Source organism: Cetorhinus maximus, chromosome 20, assembly GCF_964194155.1.
Source record: "Cetorhinus maximus chromosome 20, sCetMax3.hap1.1, whole genome shotgun sequence".
NCBI lineage: Eukaryota > Metazoa > Chordata > Chondrichthyes > Lamniformes > Cetorhinidae > Cetorhinus > Cetorhinus maximus.
The window spans coordinates 42,751,456-42,777,884 of NC_135898.1; the positions used below are offsets into that span (position 1 = coordinate 42,751,456).

General features: G+C 46.2%; 1 protein-coding gene across 1 annotated transcript in view; it reads left to right on the forward strand.

Moving 5' to 3' along the window:
* Positions 1-26,429, forward strand: part of papss2b (3'-phosphoadenosine 5'-phosphosulfate synthase 2b) — a 130,859-nt gene that overhangs the window by 70,855 nt on the left and 33,575 nt on the right. The window contains exons 10-11 of the mRNA XM_078565947.1: positions 2,123-2,391; positions 12,842-13,071. Coding sequence (XP_078422073.1) covers positions 2,123-2,391; positions 12,842-13,071 — 499 coding nt within the window. The remainder of the gene's footprint in view (positions 1-2,122; positions 2,392-12,841; positions 13,072-26,429) is intronic.

The window sequence follows — 26,429 nt, forward strand, 5'->3', positions numbered from 1 at the left end:
CCAAGTCCTGTGTCACTCCTATGCTCACTGACATACACTGGCTCCCAGTCAAGCAATGACTTGATTTTAAAATTCTCATCCTGTTTTCAAATTTCCCCATTATCTTATCCTCCCTATCTCTGTAATCTCCTCCAGCCCAACAACCCTCCAAGATATCTGCACTTCTCTAATTCAGGCCTCTTGTACATACCCGATTTTAATGTTCCACCATTGGTTCTTGCACCTTCACTTGTCTGGGCTCTAAGCTCTGGAATTCTGCCCTCCGCCCCCCACCACTACACCTCTCCACCTCTCTAGCTCGCTTTCCTCCTTAAAACCCACCTCTTTGACCAAGCTTTTGATGATCTGTTCTAATATCTCCTTTTATAGCTCAGAGTCATACTTTGGACAGAATTTTTCCCTAGTCGGGCGGGCGTGCACCCGACCCGAGCGGGAGTAAAATAGTGCGCGATGGCGTCGAGTGAGCATCCCAACAGCATCACACACTGACGCGATATTTTGGTTGGCGGGCACGTGCGGGAGTCAGCAGCGCACCCGCTGACAATGAAGAGGGCTGTTAAGCCCATTAATTAATTAATTTAATTGAATTTTCCCCTGCCCATCCAACCTTACGGTTGGCCGGTGGGCGAATAGGCCAAACGGCCTTTGCATTTTTAGTGAAACCTGATCCATGGGCGGGATGAGGTTTCAACCGGTGATTTTTTAAACAGTAAAAACTTTTAAAACTAATTCTTAACATGCCCCTCTCATGTGGCAGAGGCACATGAGGGGGCATGTTTTCCTTATATTTCCATTCTTTATTTTTAATGTTAAAAGTCTTCAGCACCCTGAGGCAGCTCTGTGCCTTCAGGGAGATTTCATTGAGTGCACCCACGCACATGCACTGACATCTGCGCTCGCACTCTTCCCCTCCACCCCCCTGCCCACCCAGGCAGCACTGAGCATTTCAGTGCGCGATTCACACTGGTTGGTTGTTAATTGGCCAGCCAGCATGAAGTCACATTCGGGGCCCGATCGCAGGCGGTAGCCGGTTTCGCGGACACTTATGGGCCCACCAGCCACGCTCGCCCATCGAGGTAAAATTCCTGACCTTTGTTTCATAATGATCCTGTGAAGCACCGTGGGATGTTTTATGATGTTAAAGGCGTTATATAAATATAAGTTGTTGTTGTTGCTTCTAGTTATAACCTACAACTATCATGTTAAGATGTTTGAGTGAACGTTTAGGAACCACCTTAAAAGTAGTTAGATTGCATTTTTGGATAAACTTAGTTAACTTTTGGTAACTGTTTAACGGCTTTGCCTGCATTTCCGTAGTGTGCATAAATGTGGTGCTGCTGTTTTCATAATGATGCCTTGGTGTAACTGTTCTCTGCTTCAAAGTAAGCATAGGATTGCACTAAAAGCTGAAATACAGCTGGTCGTGCTAGCAGTAAACTATTTATTATCAAAACAGGTTTGTGACATTGAACTCAACTTTTCAGCTCAACTGGGGATTCATTTGATTCAATTTGCATGAGAGTTTTAGTACTTTAAAGGTATCCTATCAATGCATGCTGTTGCTGTTCTTAGAATGGAAAGAAAATAACTTTTCAATTGGTGAAGGATGAGGGGGGATGTGATTGAAACTTACAGAATACTGAAAGGCCTGGATAGAGTGGACGTGGAGAAGATGTTTCCATTAGTAGGAGAGACTAGGACCCGAGGGCACAGCCTCAGAGTAAAGGGAAGACCTTTTAGAACAGAGATGAGGAGAAACTTCTTTAGCCAGAGAGTGGTGAATCTATGGAATTCATTGCCACAGAAGGCTGTGGAGGCCAGGTCATTAAGTGTATTTAAGACCGAGATAGATAGGTTCTTGACTGGTAAGGGGATCAAAGGTTATGGGGAGAAGGCAGGAGAACGGGGTTGAGAAACTTATCAGCCATGATTGAATGGCGGAGCAGACTCGATGGGCCGAATGGCCTAATTTCTGCTCCTATGTCTTATGGTCTTATGGTCTAAGGATAGATACAGTCAACTGTAACCTATTAGTCAGGACAAAATTTTCTGAAGTAATATAGCCAGCCAGTAATTCTTTCCCACAAAATACAAAAATGATCCTTTCTTATCTTTGTTGCAGATGCTGTTTTTGCATTCCAGCTCCGAAACCCTGTTCATAATGGCCACGCTCTACTGATGCAGGACACGAGACACCGGCTCCTGGAACGGGGCTACAAGCGGCCCGTGCTGCTCCTGCACCCACTTGGGGGCTGGACCAAAGATGACGATGTCCCGCTGGACTGGCGCATGAAGCAGCATGCGGCTGTTCTGGAAGAAGGGGTGTTGGACCCGCAGTCAACCATTGTAGCCGTCTTCCCATCACCCATGATGTATGCCGGGCCAACGGAGGTTAGTAAGAGATCAAGGAAAGGCAGGAAGTAGACGGGCAAGTTAAGACCACTCAGCACCTGAGAGCGTTGGGCGTAAGACCACTTAGGCAAAAATGACATATGTGTTATAAATACTGAATTACCTTGTCGCTTTCAGCATTTTCTCTGTGAAAAATTTCCATTTCCGTTAACTCTTTGGTCGACCTGCTGAGTTTTTCCAGGTAATTCTGTTTTTGTTTTGGATTTCCAGCATCCGCAGTAGCTTTTAGCTTTTTGTTTTTATCTTTGGTTCAAGATTGTTCTGTTGCCACCCCCTAACCCCCCACAAAGTTTCCTAATGTTGACCTTTCCAGTGATCCAAAGCAGCTCATTATAATGTTTAGTAACGAAGGCTGGCATCATCTCTGCTCACAATGACTCTGGTGAGTTAGAAAGGTATAAACATCTTTTAGATAATATCACCGTCAACACCCCTTTGTCCTTTTGTCTATGACATCTTTGGCACTCTCTTCTTGGCCTCCATCTATCACTGGCCCCCTATCGAGCTCCACCTGTCCCACTCCCTTCTACTAGCTTATATTTCATCTCATTTCTATATGTCTTAGTTCTGATGAAGGGTCATACGGACTCGAAACGTCAACTGTATCCCTCTCCACAGATGCTGTCAGACCTGCTGAGTTTTTCCAGGTGTTTTTGTTTTCATTATAAATAAGGCACGGCTACTCTCAGAGTTAGGTGAAAATGAGAAATCTCTGAGTGTGAAGATTTGGAGAGTTTCAGTGGTAATTACCATGCCTCTAAATAATCCTTCCCACCCAAGGATTGCATGGGAATTGCTGGGAAGTTAAAACTTCCGATGGGCAATTACCCTGCAGTGAGAACCATCAGATACTCCGACTTAAATTGGTGACTTCAGATGGTTCCGACTCTCTTAGTGGAATAGTTATCCAAGAAAAATTAGAAGAATTAAAACCACTTCTAACTCCTAGTACTGACTGCCCTGACCCCCAAATGAACTACCCCCCCGACCACCCATTTAGCCTGCCTGACCACTGCCCTATCCGCACCCAAACACGGCGCCACCCCACCCCCGACTAACCCCGACTACCTCCCAACCCCCAACTACCGTCCTGACCTAATACCCCCTTGACTATCCCCCCACACCCCCGACTACGCTACTGACCAGCCCCCCAAACCCCGGCAAGCCTCCCCAACTCTCAACTATCTTTCAGACCCCCACGACTACCTTCCCGACCCCCCTTACTAACACAAACCCCTGGACTACTCCCCCCTCCCCCCCAACTGATCACCCGAACCACCCGACCCATCGTACCCCACCCCACCCTGCCCCCGCCCCTGGGCCCATCCTGCCCCCACCCCTGGACACATCCTATCCTCCCCGACCCATCCTACACCCCTCTCCCCCAACACATTCTCGTGCCCCCCACCTCCCGCCACCCCCACCAATCCACCTGCTCCCACAACGCACACCTTCACCAGTTCCCCATCCCATCCACTTATTTTAGCAATTGCCTTCTCTCTGGCTTCTCAAACTGGCTGGGACCTTCAAAATGACCTGCTTCATGGCAGCTAGTGCTGTAAAAAGGGGACTTGGCTTCACTTCCCCTGCTACTGCTGCACTCAACAGAAGGCCCCAGGAACCCGCGGCACTGACCCGTTCTTGCCCGGCCTGAGTCGGATGTTTGGGTGAGAAAGGTGAAGCTCCTGACCAATGTTGGAAAAAAGGAGAGGGTTGGCAATCCTCGGAGGTTCTGGCCCAATGTTTCTTTCGGTTATCAGCATATGTAGTCTTGAACTTACTACTAAAAATGTGAGGCCACTGTGAGGGTGGTCTGGGGGTTGGCGAGGTAGCCGGGGTGTTGGGGGGGTGGTTGGGTAGAGGTAGTTGGTGGGGGAACAGGAGGGTAGTCAGGGTTTTGGGGGTTGTCAGGGTACGTGAGAGGGTAGTCGGGGAGGGTGTTGGGATAATATGGGGGTAGTGAGGGGGTTGGAAGGGTAGTTGGGCGTTTTGGAGGTAGTCGGGGGTGGTGGGGGGTGTAGAAGGGGGTATTGGGAGAGTAGTTGGGGGGTTGTGAGGGAGTCAGGATTAGCGGGAGAATGGGGGTAATCGAGGTTGGGAAGTGGTCAGGGGGCTGGTGGGTAGTCAGTGGGTGGGGGAGTAGTTGGGGGTGGGGTCAGGGGGTGAGGGGGTGGTTGGGGGGTACTTGAGAGGTCGGGAAGGTAGTTAGGGCGTTGGGAAATTTTAACCAACTCTGTCCCCCCCACTGCTGCCCCAAATCCCACCACTGCATCCCATCTTAGCGAGTGTGGCTTGGGTGCAGGAATGGCATTTCTGATAAGTATCCCTTTATAAGGCAATTTTCATGGTGCACCCTACCAATTTGCCCACTCTGGACAATTTGTACGGGCACATATCCTTTGCTGAGAAGATATGTATGAAAAGAGTGTCTACTGCTGGCTAGCCTCCCATCTCCCACACTCCATGATGTTAAGCTTATCTAAAACTCTGCTGCCCATGTCCTAACTCACACCAAGTCCCGTTCACCCATCACATCTGCGCTCACTGTTGCACATTGGCTTGTTTTACCCAAAGCCCTCTATTCGATAACGTGACTATGAAGTGCCATGGAATGTTTTATTAGTTCAAAGGTGCTGTATAAATGCAAGTTGTTGTTGTTGTTGTTCACCAAAGAGGAAATCAGGTAGAGCTCCTCTGTTGTAATATGGCTTTAAAGGATTGCAGCATGTCATCACTAGAAGGAAGTGTGTCATGCAATCAGTTTTAGTTTCACTTTCGCTTTTGAGCAGAGAACACACATACAGTGCTGCTGCTGGTGTCTTCAAGCTTTCTGTCCATGTATAAATGTTCCCATTTGCCTAGTCTCAATAAATGATCCTGCAACTTTGATAACACGACTATGAAGTGCCATGGGATGTTTTATTATGTTAAAGGTTCTATATAAATGCAAGTTACTATTGTTGTTCACCCAAGAGGAAATAGGCTTGCGCTCCTCTATGATGGCCTGCAGCTGCTCTCATCTGCCCACACTACTCCCACTATGACTGTGAAGGTGGCCAGCACAGCCACGTTCCCTGGCACAGGATTATTTCAGACAGCCAGTGGAGGCCTCTATGGTATCAGTGAAGGTGCTTTATGGACATATATTCATCAGAGATGTGACCCAGTTTTGCAGGAGAGCTGGGGAGTTCATCCATTTGGGAACAACTACAGCACAAGGCTGGTTCTCTAATCGAACACTCCCAGCACAATTTGGCACTTGCAACAACAGCATTTATGTAGCATCTTTAGCATAGGCATCCCAAGGTGCTTCGCAGGAGTCTAACCAAACAAAAATTGACACCAAATCAGGGAGAGTAATATTAGGACATGTGATCGAAAGCGTCAATAAAGGGGTAAGGATCTGAAAGAAGGAGAGAGAAGTGAATATATGGAGATTTTTAGAGAAGGCATTCCTGAGCTTAGGGCCTGGCTGCTGAAGGCGTAGCCACTAATTGTGGGTGAAGGGAGTAAAGAATGTATAAAGGACATTTTCAAAGTTTGCAGATGATACAAAACTTGGAAGCATTGTAAGCTATGAGGAGGATAGTATAGAACTTCAAAAGGACATAGGCAAGTTGGTGGAATGGGCAGATAGATGGCAGATGAAGTTCAATGCAGAGAAGTGTGAGCTGATTCATTTTGGTAGGAAGAACATGGAGAGACAATATAAAATAAGGGGTACAACTCTAAAGGGTGTGCAGGAGCAGAGGGACTTGGGTGTATATGTGCATAAGCCATTAAAGGTGGCAGGACAGGTAGCGACAGCAGTTAATAAAGCATACAGTATTGTGGGCTTTATTAATAGAGACATAGAGTACAAGAGCAAGGAGGTTATGCTGAACTTGTATAGGACACTAGTTAGACCTCAGCTGATGTATTGTGTACTGTTCTGGGCACCACACTTTAGGAACTATGTGAACACATTGGAGAGAGTGCAGAAGAGGTTTACAAAAATGATTCCAGGGATGAGAAGCTTCAGTTACGAAGATGGATTGGAGAAGTTGGGACTGTACTCCTTGGAGAGGAGAAGGCTAAGAGGAGATTTGATAGAGATGTTTAAAACCATGAGGGGGGTGGACAAAGTAGATAGGGAGAAACTGTTCCTGCTTGTAAAAGGATCAAGAACGAGAGGGGACAGATTTAAAGCGACTTGCAAAAAAAGCAAATGCGATGTGAGAAAAAACTTTTTCACACAGCGAGCGGTTCAGGTCTGGAGTGCACTGCCTGGAAGTGTGGTGGAGGCAGGTTCCATCGAGACATTCAAGAGGGCATTAGGTGATTATTTAAATAGAAATAGTGTGCAGAGTTACAGGCAAAAGGCAGGAGAAGGGCACTGAGTCATAGGGCAGAATTTTCAGTTCGGCGGGTGGGCCCCATCTGCGAATTCACACTGGCTGGCGAATTAACGGCCAGCATGAAGTGCACACCAAAAGGCTCAGTGCTGCCGGGGTGGGGGCGAGAGGAGGGCGAGCGCTGAAGTAAACTCGGGCGCAGGTGAGTGTTCACAGAAAGCTCCCTGAAGGCAAAGAGCTGCCTCAGGGAGCTGAAGACTTGAACAACTTAAAATAAAGGCCACAGAAACCAGAAAAAAGTGTCCAAGCTTCATAATCAGTCACATGAAAATGTAGGTAATGAAAATGCTGCCCACAGAAGTTTATTTTTCTTTTAATTTATCGTGGGAACCTCATCCAGCCCATGGATGAGGTTTCCTGAAAAATGCAAATGCCACTTGGCCAATTCGCCCACCCACCAACTGTAACTTTGGACGGGCAATGAAAAATCTCTGTTAATTGCACCATTAATGGGCTTAATTGCCCTCTTAATTGTCAGCGGGTGCGTGTCAGAGCTTAGCGCGTGCTCACCAGCCGAAATATTGCATGAGTGCGCGATGACGTCGGGCCGCTCGCCCGATGTCATCACACGCTATTTCACGCTCAAGGGGTTCGGGCACATGCTTGCCTGCTGTGCGAAAAATTCTGCCCGTAATGTTCATTCAGAGAGCTGGTGCAGACATGATGGGCTGAATGGCCTCCTTCTGCACCGTAACAATTCTATGATTCTGTGAAGGGGATAGAGTTGGAAGAATGTAGAGTTCTCAGAGGATTGCAGGTCCTGAAGAGATTACAGAGGTGGGGGCGTGGGGTTTGCGGGGGTGCAGGGTGGGGGGATGGGTGTCAGTGATGCCCTGAAGCAATTTGATTACAAGAATAAGAATTTTTAAATTGAGTCTTTGAGAGTCAGTGATGGGGAACGGAACCAGGTGCAGCTGAGGATACAGGCAACAGAGTTTGGGATGAACTCAGATTTATGAAAGGTAGAAAATGGGACACTGGCCACGAGGGTAGAATAGCTGAGCCTGGAAGTAACGTGCAGGGAATACTAATCGGAAATCAAGGGCCTGGAGTCCCTGTTTCTTTATCCACCTAAGTTGTTGGACAAAATATCAGGGATTCACATTGAATCCAATTGGGAAACAGCACTAATTGTCATCATTTAAATCACGTGCATTCCATATTTTCAAACCATAACCTCATGCATTGTTAAGAATATCCTAAAGATTACAAACTTTACATCCTTTTAAATGCTCCAGTGACTATGAAGAATTTTGGTGTTGCCAAACCTGCAATTATAATGACAAACTGTACTGGACTAATCTTGGAGAAAGTGGCTTTTAGGGAATTTGCAGTAGAAGCCAATAAGTGGCCAATGAGCCATGTTTCACCTTTTGACCTAAGCAAAGAGAGAGAGTAACACGTGGTTTAAGCGCTCAGAAACCAAAGTCACAGGCAGAACTTGGGGAAAAAAAACATTCTATTAAGGCCAGAATAATGAGATGATTTGTTTAGGTTGGAATAATGAGATGATTTGTTTAGGTCGGAATAACGAGATGATTTGTTTAGGTCGGAATAACGAGATGATTTATCCTGTCATATAGTGGGATATTCTGAGAGTTCAACTCAATAATCAATCTTGCTAAACTGTCAGAATGGGCAGCAATAACCATACTAGACTTTATTCCATTCTGGATGTTATTTTGTCACAGTAGAACTTAAGGCACCAGTTTTGTGCCATATACCCTGAAGGTGCTGCAGATGGAGTCTGTATTTGTGAGATGCCAGGATTATTTCATTAATTTTACTGTGGCAAATCCTTTATGATTTTTGTGTCTACTCCAGATGTTTTGCTGGGGTGCAGTGTTTCCTGTAAACAACTCTTCACTCCCTCTGAAGCAGAGCACACGTTTACCTGCCCATTATCTAGGTATTGTATGGTGAGCATAGGAATTGAACTCTTGTTATTGTACGCTGAAGATATCACTGCCCTCATTTCAGTTGTAAACTGCTTTGGGACATCCTGAGATCATGAAAGACACCTTAAAAATCTAAGTTCCTTCTTCTTCTTTTATGTTTATATGATTCTCCCTAACTTTGGAAGGCAATAGAAGGACCAATCCATTGGTAATGCCTTAGCCTCTAAACTGCCAATCAAATTCTAAAAAAGTAAATAGATAAGTGAACAGAAGCAATGACACACTGAGATTTACAGTGCTTACAGGCTTAATTATCTCTCCTAGGGAGATAAAAAGTAACTATCAGTTGGTCCGCTACATTATACTTCAGTGTGAACTGAACCATGCCCAAGGTCACTGAATGTTAACTGTAATATGGCCATCTCTCTTGCTGGCCTATTTATCTCTTTCTCATAGTTTTGGATGAACTGCTCAATTTAAACAAAAGGCGCTCAGAAATGTCTTTCAAAAAGGTGACTGGAACAGAGGAAATGTAGACATGTGGGATCATATTTTACCATTTGTGAAGATGGTAATTGGAGTGAGGAACACCCTCACTGCTCGCCTGTTGCTGCTGCAGTAGAATATCATCCATTTTGAGGCCCACGACTCATGCACACTGATCCAGTGAACTGCACACACCACACCAGTGACCCATCACAAACATATGAATTAGGAGCAGGAGAAGGCCAATTGGCCCCTGGAGCCCGTTCCGCCATTCAATTAGATCCATGGCTGATCAGATTGTAATCTCCCACCTACCCCCGATAGCCTTTCAACTGTTGCTTATCAAGAATCTATCTAACTCTGCCTTAATAATATTCAAAGGTTCTGCTTCCACTGCCTTTTGAGGAAGAGACTTCCAAAGACTCACGACCCTCTGAGAGAAATAAGTTCTCCTCATCTTTGTCTTAAATGGCCGACCCCTTATTTTTAAACAGTGACCTCTAGTACTATTTCTCCCACAAGAGGAAACATCCTCTCCACGTCCATCCTGTCAAGACCCCTCAGGATCTTATATGTTTCAATCACATCACCTCATACTCTTCTAAACTCCAGTGGATACAAACCTAACCTGTCCAACCTGTCCTCATAAAACAACCTGCCTAATCCAGGGATTAGTTTAATAAACCTTCTCTGAACTGCTTCCAGCACATTTACATTCTTCTTTAAATAAGGAGACAACACTGTACACAGCACTACAGGTGTGGTCTCACCAGTGTCCTGTAGAATTGAAGCATAACCTCCCTACTTTTATATCCAAATCCGCTCACAGTATATGATAACATTCTATTAGCTTTCCTAACTACTAGCTGTACCTGCATATTAGCCTTTTGAGAATCATGCATTAGGACTCCCAGATCCCTTTGAATCTCAGAGCTTTGTAATCTCTCACCATTTAAATAAGATGCTTCTTTTTTATTCTTCCTGCCAAAATGGACAAGTTCACATTTGCCCACATTATACTCCATTTGCCCACATTATACTCCATTTGCCAGATCTTTGCTCACTCACTTAACCTACCTATGTCCCTTTGTAGCCTCCTTAGATCCTCTTCACAACTTACTTTCCTACCTATCTTTGTGTCATAAGAAAATTTAGCAACCACACTTCCAGTCCTTTCCAAGTCATTTATATAAATTGTAAGTTGAGGCCTCAGCACTGACCCCTGTGGCACACCACTCATTACACCCTGCCAACCGATAAAGACCCATTTATGCATACTTTCTGTTTCCTGTTAGCTAGCCGATTTTCTATCCATACATGAAATTTTATTTCCTGCAATAAATTTTGATATAACACCTTATCAAATGCCTTCTGGAAATCTAAGAACAGTACATCCACTGGTTCCCCCTTATCCACAGCAAATGTGAGTCCTTCAAGGAACTCCAATAAATTGGTTAAATATGATTTTCCTTTCACAGAGCCATGCTGACTCTGCCTGATTGCCTTGAATTTTTCTAAGTGCCCTACCATAACATCTTTAAAAATAGCTTCCAACATTTTCCCTATGACAGGTGTTAAGCTAGCTGGCCTACAGTTTCCTGCTTTCTGTCCTCCTCTCTTTTTGAATAAAGCAGTTACATTTGCCATTTTCCAATCTAAAGAAATCTTCCCAAATCTAGGGAGCTTTGGAAAATTAAAACCAATGCATCAACTATCTCACTAGCCACTTCTTTTAAGACCCTAGGATGAAGTCCATCAGGACCCAGGGATTTGTCAGCCCGCAGCTCCAATAATTTGCTAAGTACCACTTCCCTGGTGTTTGTATTTTCCCCGAGTTCCTCCCTCCCTTTGAATTCCTGATTTACAGCTATTTCTGGGATGTATTCTATAGTATTGTCTCCTTATTTTTGCTCAAACCTTGATCCAGGGCAGGATGAAATCTCCATGGGGAAATAAAATAAGAAGAGATATCTGGGGACTTTTTTTATGAGGTATGCTTTCAGGTGCTTGATTGTACTGCATGGACATATTTTGCAGCATTTTTATCATTTCCTTTATTCTGCGGAGGCCTGCAGCTCTCTGAGGCATCTCTCTGCCTTCAGGAAGCTCACTGGAAGCACTCACCAGCACCCACAGCGACGTCGGTGCCCACCCTCTTCCCGCCCCCACCCCGGCAGCGCTGAGCATTTCAGTGTCCATTTCACGCTGGCTGGCCATTCTAAAATGGTTTCCTGCCTAAAGCAGATGGATACACTGGCTGCGTATTTAAATCTGCTACCAAGATGGTAGCAGCCCAAATGCCAGTGTAAACAGGGCAATAAATGACCTGATGCCACTTTCAAGCCACTACCTCCCCGTAAACAACAGGTGGTTACAGTTAAAATTGGCCCCTTAAAAAGAAGCTAACAAGTGCCAATCAAACATATCTACAAGATCGACAAGATGGTTGTATTTGAATTGATTATTTGAACCCTCCCTAACACAGATACAAAGGATCATTTATGAGTCCACATTACTGACAGGCAGCCACACAGGGGTTTGCACCATGGGAGGGTAAGGCCCTCTGCTGGTAGAGCAAAGTCACAAAATCACCAGGTCACTTCCTCTGTGATTCTGATTCTTAACCCCATATGTACCAAGACAAAATGAAATGAAATACCATGCTACATGATAGATAACAATGCTTCATTTGTTTCACATCTCCTACAATTCCAGTACCATGCTGTCCTACATGAACAGTGGATTAATTGTATAGCATCTTCTTATCAATGACTTACTAGGCGCTATGTGCTGCTGTCGTCCATGATGAGGGTGAGGGAGGAAGGGTGGAGTGCTAACATTGTGCTTCAGTATCCATGAGCTGTGTGAAAGGAAAAACAATTAGTCTCCCTGCTCCTGGCCACATTCAGTGATCCACATTCCCATTATACAGTCTACCGGATGTTTCTCCCGTTGGCATTGGACAGGATGTATATTGGATGGCCAGTCTGATGCTATCCATTTGCAGCAACACTGAAGTCAAATTTTACCCAATGTATGTTTTCCTGCGGGCTTGTCTCACTTCACTTCCCTAATTGACACTGGTAAACAGGTTTGCTGCTACATTTCCAGCGAAAGTATGGCACAAAGTGGGACAAAGGCCTAAAGAAGTTCCTGGTCTAGGTGAGAATAGGTCTAGGTTTAACAATGATGTTTAGCCGTTTCTCAGCACTCACTATCCAGACACACATATAACGAAAGGCCACAGGAAGAAGTAGAATAATGCCTGTTCTGCCTCCACTGCTGCAGCACCCACTTTGGCCGATGCACTGCGTTCCAGAACTAGATCCCTAGCGGAAGTGGGGCCCACCTGTGCTGCTTTCCTGGCAGACCAATTGCCATTGGAAAAGTGACAACGTTAAATTGTTTGAGCCCCAATGACACAGGTGCCCACCCTTTCCCCAATGTAAATAGCTCTGACGTTGGGATTTACAATGAGGCAAGAGGCGCAGCAGAATAGTACTGGCAGAGCAGGACCCCTGGAAATTCAGGCCCTTGGTCTGTGCTTTGAATAGATGGGGCTCATGACAGTAATGCTGGCAGTTGTTCAGTTGGCTAATTACCACTGCAACCTATTGAGAGCTGCTGCTTTTATGTGCTGTTTGTTTTCAGGTTCAGTGGCACTGCAGGTCCCGTATGATTGCTGGAGCCAATTTCTACATTGTGGGCCGTGATCCTGCGGGCATGCCTCATCCTGTCACTAAGAAGGATCTGTATGAGCCAACACATGGAGGGAAGGTTCTGAGCATGGCACCGGGTCTAACGTCTGTGGAGATCATACCCTTCAGAGTTGCTGCATACAATAAGGATAAGAAGTGCATGGACTTCTATGACCCAGAAAGGTGAGATGTTACAAGAACACGCTTTCAAGCCTGATGAATCAAATATAAGGAACTGTGACAGTTCAAGCCTTTAATACTAGGCATTGTCATTGAATCCCAGGCATTCCAACCAGTCATGGTCAGTCTGTCTCTCAAGAGCTCCTGTCACTGCTAGGAGACAGTTTAGCTAGTACCACCGAAAGAAGATAAAACATTCAAAAACATGCCATTTGTTACCCAATGATCAAGCAGCAATAATAGAGCAGCAGAATGCCATGCTCTTCTTGATGTAAGGCGCATTGTACCGTCCAAATAAATAGGAGTAGGGAAAGAGGCATTCGCAAATCCCAACCATTATAGCATGTATACTCCCCGTGTGACAAATGTGGGATTTGGATTTGTGAGCAATGATGTTAGAAGGGAGCGTGACTCTCCGCAAATTCTTTTTGTAAAAATGAACCTTTACTGAGGTGCATTCCTCTCAGTCCTGGTATGATACAATTGACAACGTTAAAGTGGCAATTTGAGAGCAATGATTGACCTCAGCATCGGGAACCAAACAACACATTCAACCAATGGGATTCTGTTTCAGAAAGGTATTCAGTAAAACATTTCCTTAATAATTCTGCCACCACCGCTCCCCCCCCTCCTGCACCCTGCCCCCATTAACAGTTCTACAGATGACTGAGCACAGATAATTTAGTGCAGAATTTGACAGTACATTGTGTGACTGACAGATACAAGACTCTAATATTTAAGCATTCTTGACCTGGAAGCTTCAAACTGTACATTATTCCCCCATTTTGTGAAAATGCTGGAGGATAATACCACACCTGTACTGATTTGGTGCTGATAAAACCCTGAAGTTTTGTATCGAAAAACAACCTTTTATACCGCTCTTTAGATCCTCTTGCACAAAAATACAGGTGACAAAATAATGTCTGCCCTAAAGAGAGAAAGAATTTGCATTGATTTTAGGAGATGGTGGCATAGTGGTAATGTCACTGAGCTAGTAATCCAGAGGCCCAGACTAATGCCCTGGGGACATGGGTTAAATCCCACATGACAGCTGCTGGAATGTAAATTCAGTTAATAAAACTAGAATGTATGCTGCACCCCTTTTTTAGTTATTTGAAAAACCTTTTACCTAATTTTTAGTTGCATTTCAGTCCCAAGCTCCTGATCTACAGGCACCCGGTGTGGAGGGGGGCCAGGAGGGAGGAGGACCTCCTCGTGAACCTGCTCCCGGGCCTGGCCTATTTGGCCATTAACAGGTCGAGGCAGCGGGCAACCGAGGGGATCATCCGGCCCGACTGTCTGCCCATCTTCCACAGCTACTTTCGCAGCCAGGTGTCCTTGGAGAGGGAGCACACAGTGTCCGCTGGCACAGTTGAGGCCTTCCATGCCTGATGGGCGCCACAGGGACGGGAGTGCCTTATCGACCTTCTTAATCACATTTTAATTTGAGTTTTGTAAGTTTCCCTTTGAGATTTGTCTTTCTTTTTGCAGTATCCCTTTAAGGGGCTGCCTCTTAATTTGTCCCTCATTTTTATTAATTTAGTTTAGTTAGCTCTATTCAAAAGAGTAAAGCTGATCTCATCTAGTATAAATAAAACATCTCATCTGAAAGATAGCATCTCCAACAATGCAGTGCTCCCTCAGCTCATCACACCACTGGAGAGCTAAAACCTAATGTTTGTGTTCAAGTCTCTGGAGTAGGGTTCAAACCAACAGTTCAGCCAGTTGAGTGTTCTACTCACTGAGCCAGGGTTGAAGCCTAAATCGCGCTGCTAAGATCACTCAGTGTGTTCATTAGAAGGTACTTAAAAATGGTTCAAGATGAGTTGCCTCCTGGGAAAAACGCCTAACTTCTCTGCAGTGCTTTTACTGATGTAACCAAGGTTAAAGAAAGAAACACCTTTAGCTCTTTTCACATCCTCAGGATGTCTCAAAACACTCCACAGTTTAAGTGCAGTTGCTGTCATAATGCAGGCAAAAAAAGCCCCACCAATACATAATCTCTTTCAGTGATTTTAGTTTAGAGGCAAATGTTGGCTAGGACAGAACTTTCCTGGTCTTCTTTGAATAGCATCTTGAATCACATCTATCCAAGCAGGTAGGGCTTCCTTTCAACATCTCAGCTGAAGATGCCATCTCAGACAATGTGGCACTCAAGTGGCAGCCTAGATTATGGGCTCAAGTCTTTGGAGTTGGTTGCTTAAAGCTACAAGCTTCTAACTCCGAGGCAAGCATGCCAATGCTGATCTAAGACTGGAATTTGCATTTAACAGTTTCTTCCCAAGCCAGTTCAGATGTGAACATCATCTCATCACACCTATGTCACTGCCTTGTGTTATATCAAAGTAAGAGCTACAACATCACCCAGGACCAAAATTATTACTAAAACCCAGTTCGTTATCACCTAATTCACTATCACCAGTCCACCATCACCCAGTTCATTGTCACCCAGTTCATTGTCACCCAGTTCACTATTGCTAGTTCACCATCACCCAGTCCATTATTACCCAATTCAGGATCACCAGTCCATTATTACCCAATTCAGGATCACCAGTTCATTAGCACCCAGCTCACCATCATCAAGTTCACTGTTGCCCAGTTCACCATCACCCAGTTCATTATCACCCAGTTCATTATCGCCCAGTTCATTATCACCCAGTTCATTATCACCCAGTTCACCATCACCCAGTTCACCATCACCCAGTTCATTATCGCCCAGTTCATTATCACCCAGTTGACCATCGCCCAGTTCATTATCGCCCAGTTCATTATCGCCCAGTTCATTATCGCCCAGTTCATTATCACCCAGTTCACCATCACCCAGTTCATTATCGCCCAGTTCATTATCGCCCAGTTCACCATCACCCAGTTCATTATCGCCCAGTTCATTATCGCCCAGTTCATTAGCACCCAGCTCATCATCATCAAGTTCACTGTTGACCAGTTCACCATCACCCAGTTCATTATCGCCCAGTTCATTATCACCCAGTTCATTATCGCCCAGTTCATTATCGCCCAGTTCATTATCACCCAGTTCATTATAGCCCAGTTCATCATCGCCCAGTTCATTATCACCCAGTTCATTATCGCCCAGTTCATCATCGCCCAGTTCATTATCACCCAGTTCATTATCACCCAGTTCACCATCACCCAGTTCATTATCGCCCAGTTCATTATCACCCAGTTCATTATCACCCAGTTCACCATCACCCAGTTCATTATCGCCCAGTTCATTATCACCCAGTTCATTATCACCCAGTTCACCATCACCCAGTTCATTATCGCCCAGTTCATTATCGCCCAGTTCACCATCACCCAGTTCATTATCGCCCAGTTCATTATCACCCAGTTCATCGTCACCCAGTTCACCATCACCCAGTTCATCGTCACCCAGTTCACCATCACCCAGTTCATTATCGCCCAGTTCATTGTCGCCCAGTTCACCGTCACCCAGTTCACCATCACCCAGTTCACCATCACCCAGTTCATCGTCACCCAGTTCATTATCACCCAGTTCATTATCGCCCAGTTCATTATCACCCAGTTCATTATCACCCAGTTCACCATCACTCAGTTCATTATCACACATTCATTATCACCCAGTTCACCATCACCCAGTTCACCATCATCCAGTTCACCATCACCCAGTTCATCATCACCCAGTTCATCATCGCCCAGTTCATTATCACCCAGTTCATCGTCACCCAGTTCACCATCACCCAGTTCATCGTCACCCAGTTCACCATCACCCAGTTCATTATCGCCCAGTTCATTGTCGCCCAGTTCACCGTCACCCAGTTCACCATCACCCAGTTCACCATCACCCAGTTCATCGTCACCCAGTTCATTATCACCCAGTTCATTATCGCCCAGTTCATTATCACCCAGTTCATTATCACCCAGTTCACCATCACTCAGTTCATTATCACACATTCATTATCACCCAGTTCACCATCACCCTGTTCACCGTCATCCAGTTCACCATCACCCAGTTCATCATCACCCAGTTCATCATCGCCCAGTTCACCATCACCCAGTTCACCATCACCCAGTTCATCGTCACCCAGTTCATCATCACCCAGTTCATCGTCACCCAGTTCACCGTCACCCAGTTCACCATCACCCAGTTCATTATCACCCAGTTCATTATCGCCCAGTTCATTATCACCCAGTTCATTATCGCCCAGTTCACCATCACCCAGTTCATTATCACCCAGTTCATTATCACCCAGTTCATTATCGCCCAGTTCACCATCACCCAGTTCACCATCACCCAGTTCATTATCACCCAGTTCATTATCGCCCAGTTCACCATCACCCAGTTCATTATCACCCAGTTCATTATCACCCAGTTCATTATCGCCCAGTTCACCATCACCCAGTTCATTATCACCCAGTTCATTATCACCCAGTTCATTATCGCCCAGTTCACCATCACCCAGTTCATTATCACCCAGTTCACCATCAGGCAGTTCATTCACCTAGTTCATTATCACCCAGTTCATTATCACCCAGTTCACCATCACCCAGTTCATTATCACCCAGTTCATTATCACCTAGTTCATTATCACCCAGTTCATTATCGCCCAGTTGACCATCACCCAGTTCATCATCACCCAGTTCACCATAACTTAGTTCACCATCACCCAGTTCACCATCGCCCAATTCACCATCACCCAGTTCATTGTCGCCCACTTCACCATCACCCACTTCGCCATCACCCAGTTCATTATCACCCAGTTCACCATCACCCAGTTCATTATCACCCAGTTCACCATCACCCAGTTCATTATCAGACATTCATTATCACCCAGTTCACCATCACCGAGTTCACCATCACCGAGTTCACCATCACCCAGTTCACCATCACCCAGTTCATTATCACCCAGTTCACCATCACCCAGTTCATTCACCTAGTTCATTATCACCCAGTTCATTATCACCCAGTTCATTATCACCTAGTTCATTATCACCCAGTTCATTATCGCCCAGTTCACCATCACCCAGTTCATCATCACCCAGTTCACCATCACTTAGTTCACCATCACCCAGTTCACCATCGCCCAATTCACCATCACCCAGTTCATTGTCGCCCACTTCACCATCACCCACTTCGCCATCACCCAGTTCATTATCACCCAGTTCACCATCACCCAGTTCATTATCACCCAGTTCACCATCACCCAGTTCATTATCAGACATTCATTATCACCCAGTTCACCATCACCGAGTTCACCATCACCCAGTTCACCATCACCCAGTTCATTATCACCCAGTTCATCGTCACCCAGTTCATTATCACCCAGTTCATCATCGCCCAGTTCATCGTCGCCCAGTTCATCATCACCCAGTTCATCGTCACCCAATTCAACATCGCCCAGTTCATCATCGCCCAGTTCATCATCACCCAGTTCATCGTCACCCAGTTCATCATCGCCCAGTTCATCATCACCCAGTTCATCATCACCCAGTTCATCATCGCCCAGTTCATCATCGCCCAGTTCATCGTCGCCCAGTTCACCTTCACCCAGTTCACCATCACCAAGTTCATCATCGCCCAGTTCATCATCGCCCAGTTCACCATCACCCAGTTCATCATCAGCCAGTTCATTATCGCCCAGTTCATCGTCACCCAGTTCACTGTCGCCCAGTTCATTATCGCCCAGTTCATTATCACCCAGTTCATTATCGCCCAGTTCATTATCACCCAGTTCATTATAGCCCAGTTCACCATCACCCAGTTCATTATCACCCAGTTCATTATCACCCAGTTCATTATCACCTAGTTCACCATCACCCAGTTCATTATCACCCAGTTCATTATCACCCAGTTCATTATCGCCCAGTTCACCATCACCCAGTTCACCATCACCCAGTTCATTGTCGCCCACTTCACCATCACCCAGTTCACCATCACCCAGTTCACCATCGCCCAATTCACCATCACCCAGTTCATTGTCGCCCACTTCACCATTGCCCACTTCGCCATCACCCAGTTCATTATCACCCAGTTCACCATCACCCAGTTCATTATCACCCAGTTCACCATCACCCAGTTCATTATCACCCAGTTAACCATCACCCAGTTCATTGTCACCCAGTTCACCATCACCCAGTTCATTATCACACATTCATTATCACCCAGTTCACCACCACCGAGTTCACCATCACCCAGTTCACCATCACCCAGTTCACCATCAGCCAGTTCATTATCACCCAGTTCATCGTCACCCAGTTCATTATCGCCCAGTTCATCGTCACCCAGTTCATCGTCACCCAGTTCACCATCACCCAGTTCATCATCACCCAGTTCATTATCGCCCAGTTCATCGTCACCCAGTTCATTGTCGCCCAGTTCATTATCGCCCAGTTCATTATCACCCAGTTCATTATCACCCAGTTCATTATCGCCCAGTTCATTATCGCCCAGTTCATTATAGCCCAGTTCACCATCACCCAGTTCACCATCACCCAGTTCATTATCGCCCAGTTCATTATCACCCAGTTCACTATCGCCCAGTTCATTATCGCCCAGTTCATTATCGCCCAGTTCATTATCGCCCAGTTCACCATCACCCAGTTCATTCTCGCCCAGTTCATTAGCACCCAGCTCACCATCATCAAGTTCACTGTTGCCCAGTTCACCATCACCCAGTTCATCATCGCCCAGTTCATTATCACCCAGTTCACCATCACCCAGTTCATTATCGCCCAGTTCATTATCGCCCAGTTCATTATCGCCCAGTTCATTATCACCCAGTTCACCATCACCCAGTTCATTATCGCCCAGTTCATTATCACCCAGTTCATTATCACCCAGTTCACCATCACCCAGTTCACCGTCACCCAGTTCACCATCACCCAGTTCATCATCACCCAGTTCATTATCACCCAGTTCATCATAACCCAGTTCATCGTCACCCAGTTCACCATCACCCAGTTCATCATCGCCCAGTTCATCGTCACCCAGTTCATCATCGCTCAGTTCATCGTCACCCAGTTCATCATCGCCCAGTTCATCGTCGCCCAGTTCATTATCGCCCAGTTCATCGTCACCCAGTTCATTATCACCCAGTTCATCATCTCCCAGTTCATCGTCACCCAGTTCATCTTCGCCCAGTTCATCATCGCCCAGTTCATCATCGCCCAGTTCACCATCACCCAGTCCATTATTACGTAATTCAGGATCACCAGTTCATTATCGCCCAGTTCATTATCACCCAGTTCACCATCACCCAGGTCATTATCGCCCAGTTCATTATCACCCAGTTCATTATCGCCCAGTTCATTATCACCCAGATCATTATCGCCCAGTTCACCATCACCCAGTTCATTATCACCCAGTTCATTATCACCCAGTTCATTATCGCCCAGTTCACCATCACCCAGTTCATTATCACCCAGTTCATTATCACCCAGTTCATTATCGCCCAGTTCACCATCACCCAGTTCATTATCACCCAGTTCATTATCACCCAGTTCATTATCGCCCAGTTCACCATCACCCAGTTCATTATCACCCAGTTCACCATCACCCAGTTCATTATCACCCAGTTCATTATCACCCAGTTCATTATCGCCCAGTTGACCATCACCCAGTTCATCATCACCCAGTTCACCATCACTTAGTTCACCATCACCCAGTTCACCATCGCCCAATTCACCATCACCCAGTTCATTGTCGCCCACTTCACCATCACCCACTTCGCCATCACCCAGTTCATTATCACCCAGTTCACCATCACCCAGTTCATTATCACCCAGTTCACCATCACCCAGTTCATTATCAGACATTCATTATCACCCAGTTCACCATCACCGAGTTCACCATCACCGAGTTCACCATCACCCAGTTCACCATCACCCAGTTCATTATCACCCAGTTCACCATCACCCAGTTCATTCACCTAGTTCATTATCACCTAGTTCATTAACACCCAGTTCATTATCACCCAGTTCATTATCACCTAGTTCATTATCACCCAGTTCATTATCGCCCAGTTCACCATCACCCAGTTCATCATCACCCAGTTCACCATCACTTAGTTCACCATCACCCAGTTCACCATCGCCCAATTCACCATCACCCAGTTCATTGTCGCCCACTTCACCATCACCCACTTCGCCATCACCCAGTTCATTATCACCCAGTTCACCATCACCCAGTTCATTATCACCCAGTTCACCATCACCCAGTTCATTATCAGACATTCATTATCACCCAGTTCACCATCACCGAGTTCACCCATCACCGAGTTCACCATCACCCAGTTCACCATCACCCAGTTCATTATCACCCAGTTCATCGTCACCCAGTTCATTATCACCCAGTTCATCATCGCCCAGTTCATCGTCGCCCAGTTCATCATCACCCAGTTCATCGTCACCCAATTCAACATCGCCCAGTTCACCATCACCCAGTTCATCATCACCCAGTTCATTATCGCCCAGTTCATCGTCACCCAGTTCATTGTCGCCCAGTTCATTATCGCCCAGTTCATTATCACCCAGTTCATTATCACCCAGTTCATTATCGCCCAGTTCATTATCGCCCAGTTCATTATAGCCCAGTTCACCATCACCCAGTTCACCATCACCCAGTTCATTATCGCCCAGTTCATTATCACCCAGTTCACTATCGCCCAGTTCATTATCGCCCAGTTCATTATCACCCAGTTCACCATCACCCAGTTCATTATCGCCCAGTTCATTATCGCCCAGTTCATTATCGCCCAGTTCACCATCACCCAGTTCATTATCGCCCAGTTCATTATCGCCCAGTTCATTATCGCCCAGTTCATTAGCACCCAGCTCACCATCATCAAGTTCACTGTTGCCCAGTTCACCATCACCCAGTTCATCATCGCCCAGTTCATTATCACCCAGTTCACCATCACCCAGTTCATTATCGCCCAGTTCATTATCGCCCAGTTCATTATCGCCCAGTTCATTATCACCCAGTTCACCATCACCCAGTTCATTATCGCCCAGTTCATTATCACCCAGTTCATTATCACCCAGTTCACCATCACCCAGTTCACCGTCACCCAGTTCACCATCACCCAGTTCATCATCACCCAGTTCATTATCACCCAGTTCATCATCACCCAGTTCATCGTCACCCAGTTCACCATCACCCAGTTCATCATCGCCCAGTTCATCGTCACCCAGTTCATCATCGCTCAGTTCATCGTCACCCAGTTCATCATCGCCCAGTTCATCGTCGCCCAGTTCATTATCGCCCAGTTCATCGTCACCCAGTTCATTATCACCCAGTTCATCATCGCCCAGTTCATCGTCACCCAGTTCATCTTCGCCCAGTTCATCATCGCCCAGTTCATCATCGCCCAGTTCACCATCACCCAGTCCATTATTACGTAATTCAGGATCACCAGTTCATTATCGCCCAGTTCATTATCACCCAGTTCATTATCACCCAGTTCATTATCGCCCAGTTCACCATCACCCAGGTCATTATCGCCCAGTTCATTATCACCCAGTTCATTATCGCCCAGTTCATTATCACCCAGATCATTATCGCCCAGTTCACCATCACCCAGTTCATTATCACCCAGTTCATTATCACCCAGTTCATTATCGCCCAGTTCACCATCACCCAGTTCATTATCACCCAGTTCATTATCACCCAGTTCATTATCGCCCAGTTCACCATCACCCAGTTCATTATCACCCAGTTGACCATCACCCAGTTCATCATCACCCAGTTCACCATCACTTAGTTCACCATCACCCAGTTCACCATCGCCCAATTCACCATCACCCAGTTCATTGTCGCCCACTTCACCATCACCCACTTCGCCATCACCCAGTTCATTATCACCCAGTTCACCATCACCCAGTTCATTATCACCCAGTTCATTATCACCCAGTTCATTATCGCCCAGTTCACCATCACCCAGTTCATTATCACCCAGTTCACCATCACCCAGTTCATTATCACCCAGTTCATTATCACCCAGTTCATTATCGCCCAGTTGACCATCACCCAGTTCATCATCACCCAGTTCACCATCACTTAGTTCACCATCACCCAGTTCACCATCGCCCAATTCACCATCACCCAGTTCATTGTCGCCCACTTCACCATCACCCACTTCGCCATCACCCAGTTCATTATCACCCAGTTCACCATCACCCAGTTCATTATCACCCAGTTCACCATCACCCAGTTCATTATCAGACATTCATTATCACCCAGTTCACCATCACCGAGTTCACCATCACCGAGTTCACCATCACCCAGTTCACCATCACCCAGTTCATTATCACCCAGTTCACCATCACCCAGTTCATTCACCTAGTTCATTATCACCTAGTTCATTATCACCCAGTTCATTATCACCCAGTTCATTATCACCTAGTTCATTATCACCCAGTTCATTATCGCCCAGTTCACCATCACCCAGTTCATCATCACCCAGTTCACCATCACTTAGTTCACCATCACCCAGTTCACCATCGCCCAATTCACCATCACCCAGTTCATTGTCGCCCACTTCACCATCACCCACTTCGCCATCACCCAGTTCATTATCACCCAGTTCACCATCACCCAGTTCATTATCACCCAGTTCACCATCACCCAGTTCATTATCAGACATTCATTATCACCCAGTTCACCATCACCGAGTTCACCCATCACCGAGTTCACCATCACCCAGTTCACCATCACCCAGTTCATTATCACCCAGTTCATCGTCACCCAGTTCATTATCACCCAGTTCATCATCGCCCAGTTCATCGTCGCCCAGTTCATCATCACCCAGTTCATTGTCACCCAATTCAACATCGCCCAGTTCATCATCGCCCAGTTCATCATCACCCAGTTCATCGTCACCCAGTTCATCATCGCCCAGTTCATCATCACCCAGTTCATCATCACCCAGTTCATCGTCGCCCAGTTCATCGTCGCCCAGTTCATCATCGCCCAGTTCATCATCGCCCAGTTCATCGTCGCCCAGTTCACCTTCACCCAGTTCACCATCACCAAGTTCATCATCGCCCAGTTCATCATCGCCCAGTTCACCATCACCCAGTTCATCATCAGCCAGTTCATTATCGCCCAGTTCATCGTCACCCAGTTCACTGTCGCCCAGTTCATTATCGCCCAGTTCATTATCACCCAGTTCATTATCGCCCAGTTCATTATCACCCAGTTCATTATAGCCCAGTTCACCATCACCCAGTTCATTATCACCCAGTTCATTATCACCCAGTTCATTATCACCCAGTTCATTATCGCCCAGTTCACCATCACCCAGTTCACCATCACCCAGTTCATTGTCGCCCACTTCACCATCACCCAGTTCACCATCACCCAGTTCACCATCGCCCAATTCACCATCACCCAGTTCATTGTCGCCCATTTCACCATTGCCCACTTCGCCATCACCCAGGTCATTATCACCCAGTTCACCATCACCCAGTTCATTATCACCCAGTTCACCATCACCCAGTTCATTATCACCCAGTTCATTATCACCCAGTTCATTATCACCCAGTTCACCATCACCCAGTTCACCATCACCCAGTTCATTGTCGCCCACTTCACCATCACCCAGTTCACCATCACCCAGTTCACCATCGCCCAGTTCACCATCACCCATTTCATTGTCGCCCTCTTCACCATTGCCCACTTCGCCATCACCCAGTTCATTATCACCCAGTTCACCATCACCCAGTTCATTATCACCCAGTTCACCATCACCCAGTTCATTATCACCCAGTTAACCATCACCCAGTTCATTATCACCCAGTTCACCATCACCCAGTTCATTATGACCCAGTTCACCATCACCCAGTTCACCACCACCGAGTTCACCATCACCCAGTTCACCATCACCCAGTTCACCATCACCCAGTTCATTATCACCCGGTTCATCGTCACCCAGTTCATTATCGCCCAGTTCATCGTCACCCAGTTCATCATCACCCAGTTCACCATCACCCAGTTCATCATCACCCAGTTCATTATCGCCCAGTTCATCGTCACCCAGTTCATTATCGCCCAGTTCATTATCACCCAATTAATTATCGCCCATTTCATTATCACCCAGTTCATTATCACACACTTCATTATCGCCCAGTTCATTATCACCCAGTTCATTATCACCCAGTTCACCATCACCCAGTTCATTATCGCCCAGTTCATTATCACCCAGTTCACTATCGCCCAGTTCATTATCGCCCAGTTCATTATCGCCCAGTTCATTATCACCCAGTTCACCATCACCCAGTTCTTTATCGCCCAGTTCATTATCGCCCAGTTCATTATCGCCCAGTTCACCATCACCCAGTTCATTATCGCCCAGTTCATTATCGCCCAGTTCATTATCGCCCAGTTCATTAGCACCGAGGTCACCATCATCAATTTCACTGTTGCCCAGTTCACCATCACCCAGTTCATTATCGCCCAGTTCATTATCACCCAGTTCATTATCGCCCAGTTCATTATCACCCAGTTCATTATCGCCCAGTTCATCATCGCCCAGTTCATTATCACCCAGTTCACCATCACCCAGTTCATTATCGCCCAGTTCATTATCACCCAGTTCACCATCACCCAGTTCATTATCGCCCAGTTTATTATCGCCCAGTTCATTATCACCCAGTTCACCATCACCCAGTTCATTATCGCCCAGTTCATTATCACCCAGTTCATTATCACCCAGTTCACCATCACCCAGTACATCGTCACCCAGTTCATCATCGCCCAGTTCATCGTCACCCAGTTCATTATCGCCCAGTTCATCGTCACCCAGTTCATCATCACCCAGTTCACCATCACCCAGTTCATCATCGCCCAGTTCATTATCGCTCAGTTCATCGTCACCCAGTTCATTATCGCCCAGTTCATTATCGCCCAGTTCATTATCACCCAGTTCATTATCGCCCAGTTCATTATCACCCAGTTCATTATAGCCCAGTTCACCATCACCCAGTTCATTATCACCCAGTTCACCATCACCCAGTTCATTATCACGCAGTTCATTATCACCCAGTTCATTATCACCTAGTTCACCATCACCCAGTTCATTATCACCCAGTTCATTATCACCAAGTTCATTATCACCCAGTTCATTATCGCCCAGTTCACCATCACCCAGTTCACCATCACCCAGTTCATTGTCGCCCACTTCACCATCACCCAGTTCACCATCACCCAGTTCACCATCGCCCAATTCGCCATCACCCAGTTCATTGTCGCCCACTTCAACATCGCCCACTTCGCCATCACCAAGTTCATTATCACCCAGTTCACCATCACCCAGTTCATTATCACCCAGTTCACCATCACCCACTTCATTATCGCCCAGTTAACCATCACCCAGTTCATTATC